The sequence below is a fragment of the Dinoponera quadriceps genome, unplaced genomic scaffold (assembly GCF_001313825.1).
Source record: "Dinoponera quadriceps isolate SergipeBrazil2010 unplaced genomic scaffold, ASM131382v1 scaffold823, whole genome shotgun sequence".
In the NCBI taxonomy this organism is placed as follows: Eukaryota; Metazoa; Arthropoda; class Insecta; order Hymenoptera; family Formicidae; genus Dinoponera; species Dinoponera quadriceps.
In genome coordinates this window covers 664,809-690,352 of record NW_014555144.1, presented here as the reverse complement: position 1 = coordinate 690,352, position 25,544 = coordinate 664,809, and the positions used below count along the sequence as shown (strand labels likewise).

Here is a 25,544-nt window from a genome sequence, read left to right as displayed (position 1 = left end):
TTCGTGTATCAAGTATCTTTTTGGATGAACCATTCGACAGCGTTATTGTCGATTCTTCTTGGAATGTATCACGATAAGGTAGGAGATCGTCAGTATATTCGTTTAATAACAACGAATGTATTTGCTTATATTTTCGTAGATGCCATATTTAACATAAGTGCTTATTCAATTTTTAACACATTGGCCATCATCAGGATCACCAATGACCGTCATCGTAATATTGCCGTATCTTATCAAATAACGCATAAAAAAACAGACAATAGTATATAAATATAAATTAAATGAATGATCCATAGAAAGCCGATATAGCGAGGTAGTAAATATACGCATCATGGCTTATATTCTACTACCGTTAGTAATGAAAACTTTAGATAATCATTGAAGTAATAAATGAGACTCATACACATATCAGGGCAATCAATGTGTTAAGTTACGTTTCTTTGTAATATGTATAAGCAATCGTACCTGAAATAACTTACCACTGTATATCGTATATTTTTAGAAATTTAGAAACTGTCTGAGGAAGCTCGCTATTGTTGACGACACGTTAAAAGAACTAGGAACAGTGGTAAATTGCCACAAATTGTATATAAGGATACTATGGACTGTTCTTGGATGGCTCGTGTTTTCCTTATGGATAACCTACAGCACTGCTTTGTGGCACGGGTCCCGTTGCAACGCTATGAAATCCTTCTACATCGCTTTTATGCTTGAATATGCTTCTTATGTCAATCTCCTCGAAGACCTCTTTATTGCCAGCGTTCTCGGGTTAGTATTTTCGCAATGTGTCTACATGCATTAAAACGAGCCAGACCAACCGGCAACTCGCCATATTTTTTTCCAACCTCCAAATAATATTAATACTAATAATATATACTACTCGCTACAATGTAATAATTTAATGATTTCCCACACTGATGTAGTTTATAATATAAAAATCGGGTGGCTGTTTGTGGCTGACATCCAACAGATGCCCCACCAGATTTGACAGAAAAAAAATAATGGCACGCCGAATGTGGCACGCGGGTTGATCGCCTATATTAGAATGTATTAGGTGTTCCGGTTAATTTTGAGGGACTTTTTACAAAAAAAACACGTTTATTTTAGAGAGACATTAAATTATATTTTATTCAAAATATTCTCCACCGCTAGCTACAGCTTTTTCACGCTTTTCTGACAATAAGTGGATTCCGCGGTAAAAGAAATGTTCGTCTTTTGAAGCAATCCATAGAAGAATAGATTTGTAGCTATAGCCATCTACAGTGCGCCCTCAAAACTAACACTTAATAATTGTCATTATTCATGAGCTTCTTCTACATATTTAGATACATAGAACTGAAATTTGATCAAATCAACGAACACGTTCGAAAGCTGGGCAGCGATAAGAAGTTTATAATACAAGAGGCGTGGGAACATTCCGAGATACGTTCGTGTCAAACATGTGCAAAATCCGTAAGCAACGAATGTATCACATGGATCGTAATGTATTACAAAAATTCATATAAATATGATAAAATTCATGTCGGTAAAGCACAATATGACTGTATATTTTGTTTTGCAGACATCTCCATTTAGAATTACGTAAAATATCTCGCGAGTTGAACACAATATTTGGATTGCAAATGACCGCTAAAATGAGCACTTATTTCGCTTTTATAGCGCTGTGCTTTAGCGAGATTTTCAACATAATGATGATTCGCAATTACGATCATAAAGGCACGCTATACTTAATCTTAGTCATAACGTACCTTATTCTATTTATTTTCAAACTCCTCATCATTAATTATATGTGCGAGAAAGTCAGCATCAAGGTATCAACTTTACTCAAAGAGTTCATATACAAAAAGCGTCTTCTTTGAATTCCCATAAAACAATTTTTTAGCTATAAAATTATGTTGGAATTTATTTTATCGAAATTTCTCTTCTATGCTAATGTAGACGTTTCCGTCGTAGGCAAATGCAACAGGAGATGTCATGAATACAATACCGTATTCCACTTATAACGTCGTAGTTCGCGAAAATGTAAGATCTTTTGTTGTTGCTAAAATAAAAGTCGGATAATGTAATTATATAATCACGTATTAAAGAAAATATTGTATTAATATAGATTTCGCTATTTGTATTGCAAATGAATCTAGCGCCACTCAGATTCCACGGACTTGGGCTTTTCCGATTTGGCTTAAAATTCTTTCAAGGGGTAGATTATAATTACTACATAATTATTTACCACAAACGATAAATACTGAAGAAACGAATTTCTTTTTAGTTCTGTGCCTCCGTTACCACCGTTATAGTCATATTAATACAGACACATACAAAAACATAAAAAGTGCACAACATACGTAAGCATGAAAACATTTTATGACAAATGTGTGAAAATAACTTTTTATATTGTTGAAGATTAATATATTCGCTATTTTTTATAGAAAATGTGCTACAATGCAAGAAATGAATATCTTCTACGCCGTTAGATCATCAATATTATCTATGTTCTGTGACTATATATTCAATGATATTCTTTGTAAACAATCTCTAATATCTGTCGATATATAATGTCCAGAAAAATATATCTTAATATTCAAGTGATGCGATGAATTGTTCTCTTTTTCTTTCTTGTGAAATATTCGTACATTACTTACTACAATTTTTTTTGTAAATCTCTATCCTAATAATTACATTTATCACAAAAATGCAGACTTATTTATTTGCGAATATATTATTAGATAATAAAATATATTCTAATTTCCGAGTGATTATGAATAGTAAATTATTTACTATATTTTTAAATATGTACGATCTAAGGATTGCATTTAAAAAGTTTCGTATGCTCATTTATTATTTACACAACAACCCTTTCATATTATTAATAATTTTCGAAATACACATGTATACAATTATCAGAAATAAAGCCAAGAGTGAAAAAATACCTATGTTTAAAAAGTGACATTTATTTTGCACAATAATAAGCGACGAATGAGTCGACATTTTTCAATAGTTTGTAATATACATAATTCAATGGATCGATTGTACTAAGCGTAAGCGCAGTAATTTCCATTACTATGGTCTGGCATCCGTTTGATGATGTCTAGCAGTTCGAAAAAGTGACGGAATCCGCAATGACGGACAATATTCACGCGGTATTGTCGCCGCTCTTATTTATAAGCTATATGTTTGGTACGAGAATTGTGGAATTTCCTGCGGGACAACCGAAATTGCGGCTTGGTCTCCTGTATATCTTGTTATTATGGTCGGTTTATTTTTTTCTTTTAGCGTATACCGCATTTGATTACGTGTCTACTTATTCCATCATATACCATGTGTGTTTTCAAATGGATATTTTTATGGCGATATTATCAACTGTTCTTGGATTGTATTACAATAAGGTAAGACAAATTTAGTAGAATCGTTCAGTAATAATAAACGTTCTCATTCTTTCACGCGTGGGCTTGCAGCAACAACTCGTCATAATAACATATATATATATATATATATTAGTGCAACACATTGTACCTATTATAAAACGATCATCTCATTATTTTCCTATTATGTATTGTTTCCTTGCATCAGAAATTTAAAAATTGTCTGAGGAAGCTCAATATCGTAGACGACTCGCTAGAAAAGCTCGGAACTATGACAGACTATCAGAAATTATACACAAGAATGCTATTAGCCGTCTTTGGGTGGTTTCTGTTTGTCATGTGGAAAATTTTTTTCAACGGCATGTGGTTCACGAGACAATATGGGTCTATGACAACTTTCTACGTGTCCTTTATTATTCATTACTGCAATTTTCTTAATTTCGTCGATGATTTGATTATTGCAAGTATCCTCGGGTTAGTATATTCTCATACAATTGTTTTAATGATACTAATCTATTATTGCGTACGAAAATGATTAAGCTTTCGTTATGTCTTAAAAATTTTAATATACTGGCTACTACTAATTAGACTTAATAGCTGACGTTATTCATTGGTTTGTTCTACATTCAGATATATAGAATTAAAATTTGACCAAATCAATGATTACCTATGCAAATCGGAAAGAGATGATGAGTACGAAATTAGACCGTCATTGAACGACTTCGTCTTATACCGTCCACGTCAAACCAAGTCCTCGAAATCCATGAACAGGGAATATATCACGTGGATCGTAATGTATTACAAAAAAAAACTACGAAAATTGCAAAAACGACCCTGCGACTTATAATTATATATTTACAGACATCTTCATTTAGAATTACGGAGAATATCTCGTGAATTGGACTGGATGTTTGGACTACAAATGACTATTAACATGGGGATATATTTCGCATTTACAGCACTGAGTTTTCGCGAGATTTTTAATATGATGCTTATTAATAATTATGTCTCTAGGATCATACTCTTCTCCTTTTTAGTCCTAGTTACACTCTGTTCACATATATTCAGACTACTGCTTATTAATTATAAATGTGAGAGAATCAATGTCAAGGTACCGACAATATATACATTCATACTCGTATAGTTTAGATTCATTTTTAACCATTTTTGAACTATTGAAAGTTATGTTCAAGTTAACATAACTGTATTTTTCGATTCTACTTCAAACGCTTTAATTTTAGGCAAACGCAACAGGGGATCTTATAAATAGAATATCGTATTGCACTTATGATATTGTGGTTCACGAAAATGTAAGTTTCCTGCAGTTAATAAATATATAAAATATATGATAATTTAAGCTAATATATAAATGTATTATTATATCAATACAGATTTTGCAACTTTTATTGCAAATTACTCAAGCTCCGGTCAAATTCTATGGACTTGGACTTTTCCAATTTGGCTTAAAATTTCTTCATGGGGTATGCCATAACTACCGATATCTTTTATAAATAATCCATTATAAATATATGTCTGAGATATGGAATTTCTTGTTTTAGTTTTGCAGCTCTGTTGCAACCGTTATAGTTATATTAGTACAATCGCACATTAATAAATAAAAAAAATATATATATAAAGATTAGGACATGTTAGTATATATCATCTATCGTTGCTTGCCTAGTTTCTTCGTCCAGTGCTGTCAAATCAAGGGACGCAGGATACATTAGCGCATGTGCATAAGAAGCAATGATTAACGTGTAACGCAAGGCCGTGCACTGGTCGAAGTCATCTTTCTTTGTAATATTTGCCTTCATAGTGGAAATTCTAAAATGTACAAAATCACAATATTTTGTATTTCACTGTGATGATGATTTTATCTTTCTCTTGTGACTCTTTTCTACTTCTAATTATTGTATTTTTCGTAACAAGTACAATTTTATATATCTGCTTATATATTATTAAATAGCAGAATATCGCTTAATGTTTAATATATAGATAAACTTATCAATTAGAATTTCACCATTTTTTCAAGCGATGTCAAAAAATATTTTAATTTTCTTGACAAATGTATGATGTATGTATAGTTGATATATATTGTAAATTAATAAAATATACGCCAATATTCTAATAATGGCAATTTGTGCACGATTTATTTTACGAAGAAAGTCAAGCGACTTATCGATTAATACTCTCTTTCTATCAATTGAAATCATACTATTACATATTATCAAATATTATTACATACTTTATTCGACATCCAAATATTTTTTAGACACACACAATGCTATCGGACCTGACAGTGACAAAATAAAATAACAAAAAGAATAAAATCGATGTTTGCCTCGTAAGTGAATTAATTCCTATCGGAAGTAAAACGATGGACTCATTATTTGTTCTTTTTCAATAGCTTACATATGCAAAATTCAACTGATCGATGGCTACAATACCCGTAAGTGCCATAAATGGTATTACTAAGTTCTGCTATCTGATGCCGTACGATGATAATGTTGGCAGTCCAAAGCAGGAACGACTGCGTCCACAATGACGGACGACTTTCGCGCGATATTATCGCCGTTGCTTTTTATAAGTTATGTGACTGGTACAAGAATCATAGAATTTCCCGCGGATGAACCGAGATCACGGCTCAGTCTCATATACATATTATTATTGTGGTCGATTTACTTTTTTCTTTACGTGTATACAATACTTCATTACGTATTTAATAAGTACGCTTTATATTATGTTTGCTTTTGGCTGGATGTTCTCACAACAATATTGTCAACTATTCTGGCGGTGTACCACGACAAGGTAAGAGATAATCATACTCGTTCAGGAATAATAAATAATTCTTTTTATATTTCAATAGCTACATTATTCTAAGTTATACGGTAAAAAATTTTGCATTAAAATTTTGTGTTACTTCAACATAGTGAACGTATTAAAAATTAAATATGCGTTAAAAAATACACAAATATAATATTAAATTCATTATCTTGTCAACATATGTTTAAATAATGTATTAAAGTAACATAAAATTTCAGTGAGCCGTTTTCAACGCAAAATTTTTTATCGTGTAGAACTTATCAATCCTTTGTGCTTTAAAACCATTGTAGCGTTTGCTTATCAAAAATTTCTTCTAAAACTGAAAAACATCGCGATCGCACTTTTCGAGCTTTAAATCCAAATCTAAAATAACTATCACTAATTTTAAACTGGTTAAAGATCCAACAGAGGAGAAGAGAGGCGGCATATCCCCGTAATGTTTTTCGAGTTTAATGAAGAATTTGAAACAGCGTCGCGCTACTGCCTTTGACGAATAAAAAGTTAAAAAATCTTCAAATTACAATTCTTTATAATACCTATCGATGAAAGAAACGTAATTATTTTTTCACGTCTAATATATCATTTGTATCAGAAACTTCGAGGCTGTCTAAAGAAGCTCGACGTCGTGGAAGATACGCTCGAAAAACTAGGAACAATGACAGATTACCAGAAGTTATATACAAGAGTGCTGTTGACCATCTTCGGATGGTTTACGTTAGTAATGTTCAAGACGTATAACAACAGTTTAGTATACACAGATCGCTGTGGACCTGTAGAAGCTTTTTATATTGCCTTTATTATTGATTATTGTCCTCATGTTAATCTCATCGATGATCTGATTATCGCAAGTATTCTTGGGTTAGTATATTTTTATATAAAAATTACGTTAATATAAGTTATAAACTTGTTATAAAGTTGTTATACACATTCACGTATAAAACAATTAAGCCACTTTATTGTCACTATTCACTAGTTTCTTCTATTTTTAGATATATAGAACAGAAATTCGACCAAGTCAACGAACATATTCGGAAATTGGACGAAAATAATAATATAATAAAACAAACATGGAAACATTTCGCAATTTCTACGCGCCAAGCAAGATACCCGAAATACTCGAGCAATGAATATATGTCATGGGTCGTAATGTATTATAAAAATTCACGAAGATTTAATAAAAATCGCGACTATCCTTCGAACAGCGTAATTTAACATCATGTTTTCGCAGACATCTCCATTTGGAATTACGGAGAATATCTCGCGAATTGAACTTAATATTTGGACTACAAATGACCGTCAAAATGGGATCTTATTTCACTTTTCTGGCGTTGAGTCTAAGGGAGCTTGTTCATATGATAATTGTCACTAATTACTTCACTAATAACAAGCTACTAATATGCCTAACCGTACTCCTTCTATACATAGTTAGACTCATGCTCATTAATTACATGTGCGAGAGAGTCACCGTCAAGGTACCAATTACACGTTCGTACTCGAGATGCAACTTTAATTTAACTCCTAGCGATCGTTTAACTGTTATATTATATTCAAGTTTGTCGCATGGCCACTTCGATTCTGTTTCAAATGTTTCAATTTTAGGCAAATGTAACGACAAATCTCATACATAAAATATCGTATTCCTCAAGTGATGCTGTAATTCGTGAAAACGTAAGTATTTTATTTTATCAATATAATAAATAATTTAAGTGAATATATAACTGGGCCATTATATTAATGCAGATTGGGCAATTTGGATTACAACTGATTCAAGCTCCGGTCAAATTCTATGGACTTGGACTCTTCCAGTTCAGCTTAAAGTTCCTTTATGGGGTATAATACAGCTATTAAATAATTACTCACAATAAACAATAAATTTCTGACATTTTTGCTCTTTTAGTTTTACAGCTCTATCACGACCGTCATAATCATATTGGTGCAATCAAATACAAACGGTAAGTTAGAAAAAATATGGCTAATAGAATGTAAATAACATTCACCTCTTCGGAAATTAATATTTGATATTTCTTGTAGAATATGCTGCTAAGTGAGAAATTAATATCTCCTATTCCGTTATTACAATTATTTTATCTTCTCTCTTTGTTTTCTGCGAATATATACTTTCCTCTCCCGAAAAGAGGAATAATTTTACAGGTGTTCTCTGAATTTAAAATGATCGGCAAATTTTCAATTCTTTGAAACACTTTGCGGAATATTACTATGCGATCATTTTTCACAAAACCCATTAATTAGAAGTTTGTTATTTTCTCCTACCAATTCAAAGTAATAATTTAATTTTAATTTTTCTGACAAATATACGTTTCTCAATATATATTGTTAAATAATGAAATATATGATAATATTCCGATAGTAATGAAATGTAAATTATTCACTTCACGAAGAAACCTATAGCATTCATTGATTAATACCGACTTATTAATTAAAAAGCAACATTACTCCAATTATTTTCTAAACACACGTAATATTATCGTATGATTGCTAGTGTGTAAAAATAAAAACGGAAAAAGGCAATACCGATATGTTCAACATGGATACATTAATACCGTACGAATAAAAAATGACAAACTAATCGATAGCTTTCTTCGATAATTCGTGATAAGCAAAATTCACCGGATCGATTGTTATAATTTGCGTAAGTGCAATAATTGCAATTATAAAGTTTTACTACCTGATATCGTTCGATAATGTCGCTAGCAGTTCGAAACAGCGACAATAGCGATAATTGAGTCCACAATGACGGACAGTATACGAGAGGCACTATCGCCGCTCCTTATTATCAGTTATGTGTTTGGTACAAGAATTATCGAATTTCCCGCGAGTGTACCGAGATTATGGTTCAGTCTTCTATACATACTACTGTTGTGGTCGGTTTATCATATTCTACTGACGTATACAGTAATATATTATGTGCTTGATCGTCCCATCTTATACCATGTTTGTTTTCGGCTCAACATATGTATGGCGCTATTGTTAGTTGTTCTTGGAATATATTACGACAAGGTAGGAGAATATTAGTACAATCACATATTAACCTCTTCAAGGATGAAATTATTAAGATCAAAAGAGTATAATTTAATTTTAGTCAAGTAAATATGACATCTATAATAATTTCTCTATGTGCCAGAAATACAGGAAATGTTTGAAGAAACTCGCTATCGTCGACGATACGCTAGAGAAACTCGGAACAACGACAGATTACCAAAAAGTATACATGACTATATTGTCAGTCGCCTTTGGATGGATCTCGTTTGCCATATTGTTAACCTACAGTAAAAGCTTTTGGTACAGAGATCGTTGCGGCCCTTTAAAAGCTTTTTATGTTAGTTTCTTGTTAGAGTACGGTTCATATGTTAATCTTATCGGCGATTTAATTATTACGAGTACTCTTGGGTTAGTATATTCTTCTGTAAAAATTATTTTAATAATTATACTCCAATAACAGAGAAAAGGATAGCCTTTTCTAAATCTTTAAAGAATTTAAAAAATTTCGACATAATATACTCACGTTAAACGGTAACTGTCATTATTCGCTAGTTTCTTTCGTACTCAGATATATCGAACTAAAATTCAACCAAATCAACGAGTACTTGCGGAAGTCGGGGGAAGTCAACGAGTACGATACAAAACGGGCTTGGGAACATTCCGTGTTGTCTCCGCGCCAGGTCGGATATCCGAAATCTTCGCACAACGAATGTGTCACGTGGATCGTAATGTATTATAAAAGTCCGCGAAAATTCAATAGATTCTGACGACCCCGTGCAGCGCGACTAATAACATGTTCTTGCAGACATCTTCATTTGGAATTACGAAAAATATGTCGTGAGGTCAACTCGATGTTCGAGCTGCAAATGTCTCTCAAGATGGGCTGTTATTTCGCTTTTATATCGATAAATATTCAAGAAATTTTCAACGCGATGCTCGGCAATAATTATGTCGACAGAACCATGCTGTTCTTCTCCTTGGTTACAACCTCGCTCGTTGCATACATCTTTAGACTCTTTCTTATTAATTATGTGTGCGAAAGGGTCAGTGTCAAGGTATCAATAACACGTTTGTACACAAAATACATCTATCGTGTATTCACTTTCGACGATATTATTTGATCATTAAATTATATTCAAATTAGTCATACTAAATTTCGATCCTCTTTCAAATGTTTCAATTTTAGGCAAACGCAACGAAGGCTCTTGTAAATAGGATATCGTATTCCTCATGCGATGTTGTGATTCGTGAAAATGTAAGTTTTTCATCGCCGTGAAATAAATAAGTACTAATAATAAGTACTAATAATAACTAATATATAAGTGGGTTATTGTAAACCATTACAGATTTCGCAACTTCTATTACAACTGACTCGAGCTCCGCTCATATTCCACGGGCTGGGACTTTTCGAATTTGGTTTAAAATTTCTCTACGGGGTATGTTGCAATTATTAAATAATTATCTTTTACTAAAAAGGAAAAATTATTGTACAACAAGAATTGTACATAATAAATGTATTGTTTCTAGTTCTTCGGCTCCGTCGGGACCGTTATAGTTATACTAGTACAGTCACACACAACATGTAAGTATTAAGAATGTTATGATTAATATAATTAAGCATTTCTTGGTTTCATTGAGAATTAATATTCACCGTTTCTTACAGAAAAAGCTGCAACGTATCGAATTAATACTTTCTACTATATTTTTTTTGTGTGTGCCGGTTCATTTATCAATTAAAACACAATGTTTTCTCATACTTTACTCGATTATTCTCTCAGCACGCATAAATATATATATGTGTGTAATAATAGCATACAATTGTCAGAATGTGAAAATATATAGCGTAAAAGAATAACATTACCATTCGCTACGTGAATCTATTTCCTCTCATGCAGGAAAAAGCGACGAATTCACCAATAATTCTATCCCAATAGCTCGCGGAGTATGCAAAATTCATCGAGTCGATCGTTTCAATACGCGTAAGTGCTGCAATTGCAAATTACGAAGATGCGCTATCATTGCCGTTCAGTCTAGTTGTCAACGGGAAAGTCCAATTTGGAATAGTAGTGTTGTCACCAGCATGGCGATGAGCATCCGAGCAGTTTTGTCAACGCTTTTGATAGTCAACTACGTGTGTGGTTTAAGAATTGTCAAGTTTTCCGTGAGACATCGAGCAACATGGATTAATTTTTCCTACATCTTGTTGCTATGGTCGACTTATTGTTTTTTCTTCATGTACACCGTGGTACCTCGTTTGTTCAAACATTGCTATATATATACGATATGCGTATTGCTGAATTTTTCCATGGTGTTATTTTCGACTTTGCTTGCGACATATTACGATAAGGTAAGAAAGTTTTAGTAGATTGTTCATTTATTGATTCCAATCATGTATTCAGGTAATTTCATTGCGTCGAATAAATAATTTTACGATCTAGGAGTCGTAAATTCTCTCTCTCTCTCTCTCTCTCTCTCTCTCTCTCTCTCTCTCTCTCTCTTTCTAATGATATTAAATTAATAAATTTATATTCGAGGAGAATTGTTTCTCTATTCTTACACAAGATATAGAAGATATAATTAGGCTACAAGATAAAAATTCATCGAGTTTTTCAATGAATATTGTTTGTTTATTGCGAATTGTTCTCTTGCACTAGAAATTTAAGAGTTGTCTGAAGCAACTCACTATCGTGGATGAAACGTTGGAAAAACTTGGAACAACAACGGATTGCCAGAAACTGAATAAAAAAATAAAGATCATAATCGCGACATGGACATTATTATATATAATAGTAACCTACTTCGAAAGCATATGGTGGAGCAAACTATATGGCGTTTTAACTGGGATTTATATACCATTTTTAGTAAACTGCGGTAGTCACATTAATTCTATGAACGACTTGACATTTGTATGTATTCTCAGGTATGTATCGGATGTACATGTGTGTGAGTGTGTGTGTGTTTGTGTACGCGCTTCGTGTATGCAAAGTGAAGCAATAACTCTTATTATTTTGAATATCTTCAACATATGAAAGTAGGAATAAAATGTATGTAACAGAAATTGCATTGATATTAATGATCACTTCATATATCTTTTGCAAATGTAAACTTTTTTTCATTTTTATCTGGCTGTTAATAAGATATTTTTTATTTTTCAAAGATATTCAAAAGTGATAATAATTATTACTTCACCCTGTACATGAGTAAATTATATATATTATTAAATCTAGAGAGAATTTAAATCTCTTCTTTTTGAAAACTTTTAGGAATTCACGTATGATTTATTCGTAAATATTCGTTCATAATTGCGTATGTCGACTTTGCATTTAGATATATAGGACTAAAGTTCGATCAAGTCAACGAACAACTTCGCAAACTGGTGGACGGCGAATTTATTGACTATGAGAATCGCAAAATAAAGCCGGCTTGGGAGAGTCCTGTTTTGTACACGCACCGACACAAATTTTCAAACGCCTTAAATATTAAATCTATCACGTGGGTTGTAATGTACGACTATATATTGGATATGTAATGACAACCTGGCTACATATTTGCAAACTAATATTCAAAATGTCGCATCTGTACAGACATCTTCACCTGGAGTTATGCAAAATATCTCGCGAAGTAAACTCAGCATTCGAGATACAACTAACACTCAAAATGGCGTTTTACTTTGGTTTTATAGCACAAGCCTCTATAGGAATTTTCGACGAGTTATTCGTCAAAAGTACCAACAAGTTACAAACTGGTATCTGCATTTTTATAAACCTATATTGGTTCGTTTTACATTTCTTCAAACTCTTCCTGATTAATTACACGTGCGAGAAAGTCAGCGCCAAGGTATCGATTCTATTGACGACTTACGAAAATTTTTCAAATCACATATAGATTTATTGGCTCACAAAATGAGTCATTTTACAGAAACAAAGAATCAAATGATTACCTGAAATGTAACAAAAAGCGACAGATAACGATAACAATAATTTGACTAAATATGGCATCACTATTTGCGTTACTATTAATGACAAAATATTGCTAAAAATCCGACGAACTTTTACAAGTCTCATAATATACATATATTCCCACGTGTTCAAAATATAAATACTTATCTAAACATTTATTTAAGATTTAATTTCAACAGTCATATGTCATATAGTTGCAATCTAAATTTTGTATTACCAAATTGAGAGATAGAGAGAGGGGGAAAGAATATGAGCTAGCTTATTTTATTTGATGTATATTTTAATTGCAGGCGAATGCCACGAGAGATTTTATCAAGAAAGTGTCGTGTTCTACTTGTGACACAGAAATTCATGAGAACGTAAGTTTTGATATAAATTTTTATTTAACAAAATTTAAATGTAAACATTAATAGAGAAAGTAATAATGTGTATAATAAATAAATAAATCTATTTTATTGATGTATTTAATGCAGATAATGCATCTTTTGCTGCAACTTACACGAGCCCCGCTCAAATTTTACGGCCTGGGGCTGTTCCAGTTTGGCTTCAAGTACCTTCGCGGGGTGCGTTGCAACAAATTATGTTTCATCATACATACCGACAGTCATCATATATACTGATAATCAATGAGAAATATTTAAAAATTTATATTACTTTTTTTCAGTACTCCGAATCTATTTTGACTATCTTGATTATATTAGTACAGTCAAACTCGGGTAGATATATGTTTTTTCAATATAATGATTAAAACGACATAAATGACTTTCAAATGGATATCGATTCACTATTCAGTAAGTGGTATAATTCCTTATCAAGATAACTTTTCGATAATTTCACATTCTTGCATGCAATTAATATTAACATTCTTTTTCCGGAAGTTGGGCAGTGGAATGTAAAACTAATATTTATAATTTATTTTTACGCTCGCGAGGGAGAGAGATTCCTCCTATTCCTGTCCTTGCGCGATAATTACATTCTTTATTAAAAATGTTATTATAATAGAATTTTACAAAAATAATTTGTTACTCGTTGATTGAAAAATAATATCGCTATCACGCATCTCAGTTGTTATTTGATCGTTTTTTAAACACATATGATAGAGTTTTTTAAACACATAAGAAAATGAATAAATAAAAACCGAAGAAAAGTAACATCGTTGTTTAATTCCTATGGAAATAAACGACGGACTCGTCAGTCAGTTTTTGTTAGTTCGCGGCATTAATATAAAGTCCAACGGAACGATTGTTTCATTATACTTAAGTGCAACAATTGCAACCATTGCAATTACGAAGATCCGCTGTTGTGTTGTCATATCACTACGTTCGTTCGGTGCAGTTAGCAGTCTAGTGAACACAGTTTAGAAGAACGACAGTGTGACTATGGCAAAGAGCATTCGTGAGGTTCTGTCGCCACTTCTGATAGTGAGTTACGTGCGTGGTATGAGGGTTTCCGAGTTTCCGAGTTTCCCACGCGACATCCGAGACCGTGGTTCAGTTTTCTGTATAACTCATTACTATGGTCGATTTACTGTTTTTTCGTCACATATTACTTTTGTTTCAGTATATCAACAGTATTCTGACTTTTCTGATTATATTAATACAGACGAAAAAAAATATTTAATTATACATCTCTATAAAACCATAAAAGCAACTTCATCAACCGTTATCACTTTATTTACTGTCCGTAAAGCGTATTATAAGCAAAAAAATAAAGAACCAAGCAAAGAAGAAAAGAAAAAGAAAAAAACAAGATCGATATCGATGGTCATGAACGCACTTAATTTGAATGAGAACAGACAGAGCAGTTTATCAGCAGCTCAACTTCGTATGTTGACGATGTATAAAATTCAACGGATCGATTATTTCATTATACTTAAGTGCAGAAATTACAAATTAGAAAGATCCGTCGTTGTTATCTTGTATCGTTATATACATTCGGTATGCTTGTCAACCAAGAAAGTAAAGTACAGTACAGACTAGCAACGGTGTCGTGATGGTGAAGAGCATTCGGGTGGTCTTATCGCCGCTCCTGATTATTAGTTACGTGTGCGGTCTAAGGATCGTAGAGTTTCCGATGGGGTATCCGAGACCGTGGTTAAGTTATCTCTATCACTTATTGCTGTGGCCTACTTATTGTTTTCTCATGACGGATATTTGGATATTTTATATACCTCATCATTGGCTGTTTTACAACGCATTTGTTGCACTGAATATATTAATGGCTCTACTGACATTATTCATCAGACTCTATTACGATAAGGTAAGTGTAACTGTTTTGGCGTAAAAGAATGAATTCATTGGTTGTAGACTAATATCGATTATATTATGTTTATAACATTGCAAAAATTATACTTCGCACGTGGACTCTCGTAGAGACCTCGAGTGAATATTATCTGTCTGTCCGTGACAGAAATTTAGGAACTGTCTGAGGAAACTCGCTATCGTGGACGAAACATTAGAGGAACTTGGGATAACGACGAATTATCAGAAGCTAAACGTAAAAATGGCGAAGTTCGTCGCGAAATGGTGTGCGATAGTCTTAATATTGAACCTGGGCGACTTCATTCGGTGGAGAAATGTGTATAATTTCCGAATTGCGTTTTACATTACTTTGTTAATGAATTATTCCACCCATACTAATTTCATTGACGACCTGATGTTCGAATACATTCTCGGGTGCGTATGTCTTTATACAAAATATTAGAGATTAGCAGAAGATGATCAGATTTTTCGTTATATTTCTTTTATTAATGTTTTATTAATAAAAGACGCAGTGAAAAATTTTGTGTTAAAAACGGTCCATCGAAATTTTGTGTTACTTTAACATGAGAAACATATGTCGACATATGTTGACAAAATGAATGTGTTAATTTAACGTTATATTTGTGTACTTTTAATACATATTTATGTACTTTTTAACCAATTTTTTATGTTAAAATAACACAAAATTTTGTCAAACCATTTTTAACAAAAAATTTTTTACTAATGTAAAATAGCACGTACACGTTCAATCAAAATATTCGCCATAAAGTGACTGAAATTATAACAACTCATTATTTCTTGAGTAATGATAAGTTACCTTTAAAACGTGACTTTCCGAATAATTACCCACCATTTTTTATCAACTTTCTGATAATTGCCAGATTTCGCATTTGTAAAATGACTCTTTTAAAAAAAATAAAACCATTGATGATTCGATGAACATCTAAAATATCCTAATACCATATATTAATATCATATATAAAAAATATTTTAATGATAAAAATTAAATATTCTTTTCAGAAACTTTCGAGAATTTCTTTGTAATTATTTTAACAATAACAATTTCTATGGCTAGTCACTTCACTCTTTAACCTCCACACGTACATTCAGATACATAGGATTAAAATTCGATCAAGTCAACGAGCAGCTTCAAAGACTGGCGGACGGCGAATTCACGGATCGTGAGCGCAGAATAAAACGGATTTGGGAGAATACCGTGATGCGTTCACATCAACGAAAATTCTCGAACGCATCGAGCAGCGAATTTATGGCGTGGATTGTAACGTAAGAATCTATGGAAATTTAATTTTAATGAGTAAGTGAGAGCTTCGCTCGCCAAGATTTAATATCACCATTTCTCTTCCTCCAGACATCTTCATCTGGAATTATGTAAAATATCCCACGAGATAAACTCCATATTCGAAATAGAGATAATTCTCAAGATGGCGTGTTACTTCTTCTTTATAGCAGTGAATATAAGGGAACTTTTCTATATGTTTTACAAAAATTATGCGATAGACAGAGAATGGTTTTCTATCGGCACTGTCACATTATGGCTTCTTGTGTACACCTACCGACTCCTGATAATCAACTACTCGTGTGACATAGTCAGCAACAAGGTATTGATTCTACATTCATGTTACACGATCATGAACTAACGTTAAATCTTAATTATTATTATTCCGAAAGTAACTTCATTCTGATTTGCGAATCTCGATTTTAGGCAAATGCTACAAAGGATTTTATAAGTAAAGTAATGTATTCCACTCACAACGCGGAGATTCGCGAGCTTGTAAGCTTTAAAATATAAATCGAAAGAAAACTTTGATCTTGACTTTTAGCGTTAACTAGGAACATGTGTATTAACGAGTCCATTGTGTCAATATAGATCGTGCAACTTTTGTTGCAAATTATACGAGCGCCGTTAAAATTCTGTGGAGTTGGCTGCTTCCAGCTTGGCTTCAAGTTCTTTCACAAGGTGTGTTACGAATGTCGAATTAATTATTAGTTATGTTACTCACGTGAACATCAATATCTACACGATAAAAATATTTAAATTTAATATTACTTTTTTTTTAGTTTTACACAAACATTTTGACCTTCTTGGTTACATCAACACAAGCAAACTTAGATAATTAGACATTTCTAAAAAAAAATTACAAGTAACACGGGGTAAATAAGTAACTCAATAAACATCAGTTTACTTTTCAGTAACATACTTTTCTTTCTAGATAGCTTTTGGCTTACATTTGTTTCTAACGATTGAAACTTGTCATTCCTTTACAGAATCTAAAATTAATATTTTTAAACAAAGAAAGATATTGAATGATATAATATTTTCACTCCAATATTTTTATTCCAGTTTTACGCAACTCCATCTTACCGTTTCTTCTGGCAACAGCTAATTTTCTTTATTATTAAAACTGATTCTGAAAAATTTCCTTTCGTTATACAACGAAATCAAAGTTGTTACCGGAAAATGAAGGTACCTTTAATAAAGAAACACAATTTAATTCCTCTCTCTTACGTTAATTATTGTCTGACATAATTTAATGCTAAATGCGTGTTAAATGTGTTAAAAGAAAAGAAACGAATATAATTAGTCAATTAATTAATAGACTGAGTATAATTATATGAGTTCATTAATGTTATTTATATGTATAATAAGTTTATTATATAACACGTATCATTATATTCGCTTATCAAAGGAACATTATCCGCGTACATCATTAGCTGATTATTAAAATGCAGTCCGAATATTATGCAAGAATAACTGTTGCCTGAATACTGCATCAGTTCGGTATGACATGCAATCGGAGAGATTTTGTGTAAAAAAATAGGGGTTATAAATCCGTAGTGTAAAATGCTGCAGGCAAAATCAAAGTAGAAATATATCGACATTAACATAAATCTAGCAAGGATTGATTTTTTTTAAATTCATATAATAAAATTTAAATTGTACGCGGAAATAAATCATGAATAATAAAATGTGCAAGAGCTTCCGTCGTGGGCCAATTGTGCCAAAGATCGATAACAAAGCCCCGTATTTCGATGCGTCTGTCTACTTAAGACCGCTTGAATTGGAGCAATATATGATACGAGTCAGAAAAATAGACAAGGAAAACTTGAAACTATTGAGGAAAATGAACGAAATTCATCGAATGGGGGTTAGTATCATTCCGTGTCAACCTCTTATCACAATCGGTGAAATTCTATATATGCGTAGTTTCTTAAGATTAACGATAACATATATATTTGAAAATATGACCTTCTGATCTTCTGATGATACAACTTTAAATAACATTTGACAACATTAATTTGCATGTGCAAGAATAAGCGGAAGCAAAATAATCAGCGTTTTTCATCCTTAGGGAAAAGTGGATTGTTGGGTGCCAGATATCGAGTATAAATCAAAGTTTGTGTATCAAGATCGAGTAAACAAAGAAATTATGGCAGAAAATCGGAAAATGCTGAAGAAAATTCGTGAAGCCACTACTGAATATCCCAAATACAAGTCACTAGAGAACTGGAAAAATCTGCGACGATTGACAGAACACGGCTCGAGGTTAGTTATTCAATCGCATAAGTGAATGTTCATACATGTAGGAGAAATGATTCGGTTTCATGTAGAAATAATATATATATATAAAATTAAACTTCTTTGTAAAGTATACAATACATTACGCAGGTTTTTCTCGCCGATTAAAAAACAGCCCATTGAGTTGGACGTCGGAAAGCAATTAGCTTCTCAAAATCGAACGAGATGCTTCTTCGACGTTGGGCTCAAAGAAGAGGATCACAATTTCGGACGAATAGTGTTCGAGCTCTACAACGATATCGTACCGCGCACATGCGACAATTTTGCAGCTTTCTGCCGTGGCGACAACGAATTGTCATATAAGTATATAAATTATTACATACGGTAATAAACAATAAGACAGAATATTATTTTTTTACATCGGAAAATACTGCGATGGATTAAAAAAACGGTCTTTCTCTCGCTCGCCTTCTCTTTCAAAATATTCCGTCGACGCTAGAAGAGCGTCTATCGATCTCTCGTAGAGTCGTTGGAAAATTATAAAAGCCAAAGGTAAAGCGTTCGTTCGAATCTCATGAAAGATTTATAATTTACAGGCGCACCCCGTTCCATCGTATCGTCGTCGGATATTGGTGCCAAGGAGGAGACGTCACCAAGTTCAACGGCACCGGAGGCACCTCGATATACGGCGATTCGTTTGACAACGAGAACTTCGAGCTGCGGCATGAAGGACCCGGTTTCCTGTCGATGTGTGTCGCCGACGGCGGCAGAAATGATTCCAAATTCAATCTCACGTTCAAGCGCCTGGAAACCGTGGACAGGCATAATGTCGTTTTCGGCCGAGTGATTGACGGAATAGCGAACGTTTCTAAGGTAAAGACTACGCCTTGAGAAGCCACGCGCTTGCCGCTGTTAACTCACGAGAAAAGCTTGCGCAAATCGACAATGCATTGCTGTATAACAGAAGTAACTTTCCTCCGCTCATACGGTAGCGCAATATTACAAATGCTAGTGCGCGAGCGCGAAACACGTCGAATTAACTTCGGGCACAAATTCGGGCGCAAACGCCGGATTTGCATTCGAAGAATAATTTGCGCGGAATAATTTCGAAACTGACAACCGACCGTTCCGAGCCCATCGATCAGTATTGAACGGGAACAACATGTGCGCGACCGTATGCGGCCATCTAACGGGTAACCCTTAAATTACGAAGAAAGACAAGTCGTAGCTCGAATCGTTCGTTCTTAAGAAATCCAAGTCGAATTTAACATGGAGCACGGTATAAGCAACTCGTCATTTGTAGCTCTCACTAATCATTCGACTCTTTAATTTTTACCGACGAAAATCGTGTGGATTCGAGAAATCCTAAATTTTTTTTATTAAAAGTATCGAGAAACTTTTTGGAAGAGAGAACGAGAAAGAAAGAAAGCAATTATCAAATTTCGTTCCCTTATCTTTTACTCGCCTAAGGCATAAAATGTAGTTGACGCGATATCGCCCCGGAGATACCATGGAACGGGATATATCTGGGTTACCTGTATTTTCCGAACAATAAAAAAAAAAGGAAAGGACGAAGCTGCCGGTGCCGCACGGTGCATCGCGTTTCACGAGAAATTTAATTACCGCCGCGCGTTCAAATTCGACCGCACAACTGCGGTAAACTGTTTATATCTGCCACGATTAAATAGATCGAGGAATTCGGTACGAAAACCGGAAAGCCAATAAAATCGGTGATCGTATTAAATTGCGGAGTTCTGCCGGCGAGGCGTACGCACGAAAAGCCATCCAAACCTCAAATATGAACAGGCTGCATTATCATTGTGGGTGAAAATACAATTTATCGCGGCGGGCTGATTGTGTAATGTTTAATTACAAGTCGAGCACAGTTCCGGCGGGAAATCAAGTGAATTCAGGAGCCAACGTTAAGCAGTAGTGCGGAACGAGAGACCGAAAATAAAGAGTATGCTGAATCGTGAGAATTGTCAATCCCTCTAATTACCGCACAATTATGGTTAATTAACACACATTAACTATGCGACGCATTAACGCCATGTGATTATATTTTACGTCAATTTTGCAGACGCGATATATTTCCACGTCGCGATTAAGAACGTGCTCCGACGCTCGTGTGATATAGGAATGCCCGCGATGCGAAGAATTCATATCCAGCGGGACGTATCGTCGTTAATTAGAATTTTAGAAATGGACAGCGTCGAATTAGAAGCTCAATATTAAGAATCCTATTAACGTGTAATATGAAAACCACTATCGTCGCGGCGGTACATTTCTCCTTTCGAATTTCATGACTTTTTAATCAAGTTCTCTCTCATTAAGCACTTCCCACGTAGGTATTAAAATAATCAGTTTACCGCGCGCGCGAATATACTACGTGAAAAAGTAACGACACCGACGCGACGAAAAAGTAACACACGTAATAAACACGAGTTCGGTAAAACAACGAGCGCAGATAAAAAAGAGTAAACAAATACATAAATTGAGTCAATATCGCACGGTTGTGGGCTGTCTCGACATTTTTTTGGAGTCGTGTGTCACGCGTTTCCAAAAAATATCGTTCGCGTGGCGATTAAATTGCGACTGGATGATTCGATACTACTGTGTTCGAGAGGCGTGTATACGAAACTAATCAGACACTCTACGTTCCTCAATACTCGCGGCGAGACTGTAAATTTCGACGAGTCGCCTCCGGTGCGTCTTCTCCAACTTCATAACGACGATTTCGCTATCGTTACGCGCCGTTGCGCAGGTATAACATTACGTATCGCGTAATAGCAGCCACGGCAACGACGCGTAACGATAGAAGCATCGTCGTTACGAAGATGGGGAACAAACGTGCAGATCTCATGGAAAAGTCGCAATCGCCGTTCTTAACCAATTTGCATAATCGGGAATTTTGAAGAATATGAACACATCACTGGGGATTTTTGTTTTTAACCGAGATGCCGCGCTCTTTGATCTCTGAGTTCTTCTTATGGTTCTGTCAGTAGCAAACTTCTCGCAATAATTTTCGTTAATTGTACTGTCAAATTCGTCAATTGTACTGTCAATTGTACTGTCAACTTCTCGCAATAATTTTCGTCAATTGTAGTGTCAAATTTGGCGTGATGGCTTTCGCCATCTGCGATCAATGGACAAACATTTTCGCTTCGGATGCAAATGAATTAACCCTTTCGTGTCCCAAAAAAATCTCTTACGAGGGAAATTAAAATAAGTCTTGTTATAGGGATTTTCGAGGTTGCTTTTTACAAATCTAAAATAACAAAATTCAAAATGACGGATCAAGTATGGCGGATGCAAAAAAAAATCTAATAAAATTTTGATATAGATTACTAATGTAAGGTTTTCAAGTTGGTTACAAATCTGAAGTTGTTATTACAAAACTCGATCCAAGGTGTTAAGTACTGAGTCGAAATTATTAAATCTGTAATAAAAAACGCGTTATGACAATCTGTAATAAAAAACGCATTATAGACAAAACGCAGAAAGAAAGGAGATAAAATTACTAGACTCGAAATTGCACTTAGCCATTTCTGCAACACAATTCTACCCCACCTATAGATAAAAACGAACCAACGTGATCTATATAGAATATAATATTCCTCTTCGTATCGATAAATGCAAATGGAATCTTTCGGGTCGTGTGGAAGTTCGTTAAGCTACTCTTTTATTCTTTAAAAAAAACGATTATCAATAAAAATTCCAATGTACGAATTCAAATTCACGATTAATGGTTACAAAAGTCCTTATAGTTTATATAATTTTATATAACCAATTTATATAATCATTACCAATTTATATAAACATTAATCAATTTTCTTTCCGTTCAGTTCGACCGAACTTTTTGTCAAACTGTGCGCAGTTCGACATCAATCGAGACTAGACAAATATAAACTTTATCGCTATGCCTTTTCCTTCGTTCGTCTCGCGAATAACTGAAACAGAATGACGCCGGTATAATCAGCATAAACGACAAACAGGAAAGAATATTCCCTCGTGGACCCGAGCGAGACTTTATGCCACCGGCTTTATGGACCCATTATGCGCACAACGCACTCGGTCTTCTTTTATGATTCCGAAGGATTTGCTTTCGGTCGGTCCCCTCTTTCCTCCCTCTCTATACGGGAACAGCATAGCAATTTATCGACTATAACTGCAGTTGAAAATTCCTGACGTTTTGCAAAGTGTCCACCCGCGTCGCAGCTATTGCTGCTGCCCCTCACGTCGAACATTCCGCGAAATAATGCATACTTCGCATTCACAACATTGACCCGACGACCGTTTATACCTTTGGCTTGAGTACGTCGCGGTAATACGAAAGGATCCGCTCCCCTTATCCTTTTCCTCCTTTCTCCTTTCATTTCTCTTTCGCTCACTATTCTTTAGCTCTCGCGAAGAAAATATTATTATTGATTCGGGCGGAAAAGAGAAGAGAGAGAGAGAAAGAGAGAGAGAGAGAAGCAGACCAGATATATAATAAAGATAAAATATATGAATAAAATATGAAGGATGAAAGAACAAATTTCGCGACAATAAAACAGGATAATATCCTTGCACTTTATTTCGCACCGTGAACAGCGAGATGCTTCTTCGTTGATATACAACACTGCGTCCATTTCTTTTTTTCTTTCTTCTCTTCTATTCTGATTTACGATTGAACCGCTCTCCGCGAATATTACTTTACATAATTTACGCGTGTGATATATCTACGTCATCTTTCCCTCTATATTCGTCATTTTCCTTATCTTCCTATCTCACTCGAATCAACAGTCCACACTGAAACAGTCGAATATATTTTATCGCGGTTTCCGTCATTGTTTTTCGTAATTTCTATGTATATTTAACGTCCTTCTCATAATTGGGACGTTTCTCATGCAATATTTGTCACGTTCAAATGAAACGTGGCGCAATTATTGTGGTTACAAAGCAGACAATTGACTTTTCCGACGGTAAATAATAATATGCTCGTGTGCACTCGTTGCATTTTAATTGCCGCGGCTATTATTGTTATTATTATTATTACGATTTTGCAATAATGGTAATATTTATCGTGACGTCAACGTGTTACCTTAATGGTAATTACATTACAGTTATTACATTCGCGATTGGCACTACGAAAATTGTGATCACGATCGTTACGACATTACAACCATCACTGCCATGATAATTAATATTATAAGCCTCTGACCCTCACACACACACACATATATATATATATATATATATATCCATACATACATACATACATATATATTTACACACAACGCGGAGCAATTATTATCACATTAAAACAATTACTGATGCGAACATCAACCTATCATGAAAATCTTTTTGACATTCGTCACGGTAATTAGGACGCATTAATCGCGCTCATTATCGTCCGGTATTAATCACGATTATTCCGAGGGAATCCGCTGTCTAATTGAATCATAATTTAAGGCATGTTACGCTTTCTGCGTTGCTGCGCAATAGGACCGAGGGATTGCGAATCGGAATACCTGACGTCGAGACGCGTGAAATCGCGACATCGTTGTATTTCATATTCATAAGGAGTACTCGCTGGGTACAGAGATGAAAATAGAGGAAAGGAATAAAACGGTCGTGTTTGCCGGTCGCGACGCGTCGCGCCTCGTCCGTGAACCGATGAGATTCTTCACGCGTTCCTGTCATCGATATGGCAGTCGCCAATGACAAAGCCGCTACGTGACCGGGGCGCGACTTCTACCATTTTTCCATCCACTAATCAGAAACACCCGTTCGCCCCTTTGATAACGAATTAAAAGGGATCATGCACGCGCGCTTGCGACTCGGTTATTACGTATATGTGACCCCAAGGCGATCCAGCATAATTGCACTACCGTCGCACGTGTTTTTCGCTGCGAATTGCACTCTTTACTGAGTACCTGCTTTTTTCGCCCACGAACGTATTAGGTGCTTGCAAAAGTTCGTAAGATCACAAATAGATAGCTGTAGCAGCGACTCCAGCGCGATTGATAGCAACGGTCAACATACGTTGATTAAAACATTATATCTCATTGTTGATAGATCAAAATGACTTTAATATCGTACGAACTTTTGCAAGCACCCAATAAAACGCGAACGAGAGCGTACGTGGGGTTTCGTGCTCCGGCTCTTTCTCTCTCTCTCTCTCTCTCTCCCTCCGCGCGTTCCTCGCCCCGGTCGAAGTTGGTGGCCGACCCGGCAATTTAATAATTCCAGATTGTCGGCGCGGCGCGAGTACCCGATATTGAAGTTTCAATCCGTCCGCAATTGCACGTCCCCTAACAAAGGCGCCGCTATGCGGATAAATGAGAAAACGTTTTTACGATCCCTCCCCCCCCCCCCNCCCCCCCCCGCTTATGACGTTTTTTATCGACTCCGATACTATGCGCGACCCCGACGTATTTAAATACAAAAGACGGTTAGCTAGAAGAAGTATTTTAATACGGCATTTGGGAGCGCGAACTTCGGGATGATGACAACGAAGACGGCAATAACGACTGCCCGTGGAGAGAGACCACAGGAATCGAAACTCCGCTTGGAGCAACTTTCGAGGACTCACAATGGGGTGTCTAACCCTTCCGTGACC

General features: G+C 34.8%; 2 protein-coding genes across 2 annotated transcripts; both read left to right on the top strand.

Moving 5' to 3' along the window:
• The first annotated feature begins 682 nt into the window (after nt 1–682).
• LOC106743052 lies at nt 683–4,978 on the top strand. Its single transcript, XM_014616544.1, has 6 exons — nt 683–768; nt 1,326–1,484; nt 1,562–1,811; nt 4,601–4,669; nt 4,751–4,840; nt 4,919–4,978. Exons 1-6 carry the CDS (start codon nt 683–685, stop codon nt 4,976–4,978), a joined length of 714 nt encoding a protein of 237 aa, XP_014472030.1.
• Nucleotides 4,979–15,133: 10,155 nt separating this feature from the next.
• LOC106743051 lies at nt 15,134–20,742 on the top strand. The gene is made up of 11 exons (XM_014616543.1): nt 15,134–15,400; nt 15,551–15,651; nt 16,513–16,686; nt 16,772–17,021; nt 17,126–17,194; nt 17,291–17,380; nt 18,399–18,569; nt 18,774–18,967; nt 19,091–19,303; nt 19,537–19,813; nt 20,629–20,742. Exons 1-11 carry the CDS (start codon nt 15,134–15,136, stop codon nt 20,740–20,742), a joined length of 1,920 nt encoding a protein of 639 aa, XP_014472029.1.
• Nucleotides 20,743–25,544: the final 4,802 nt, after the last annotated feature.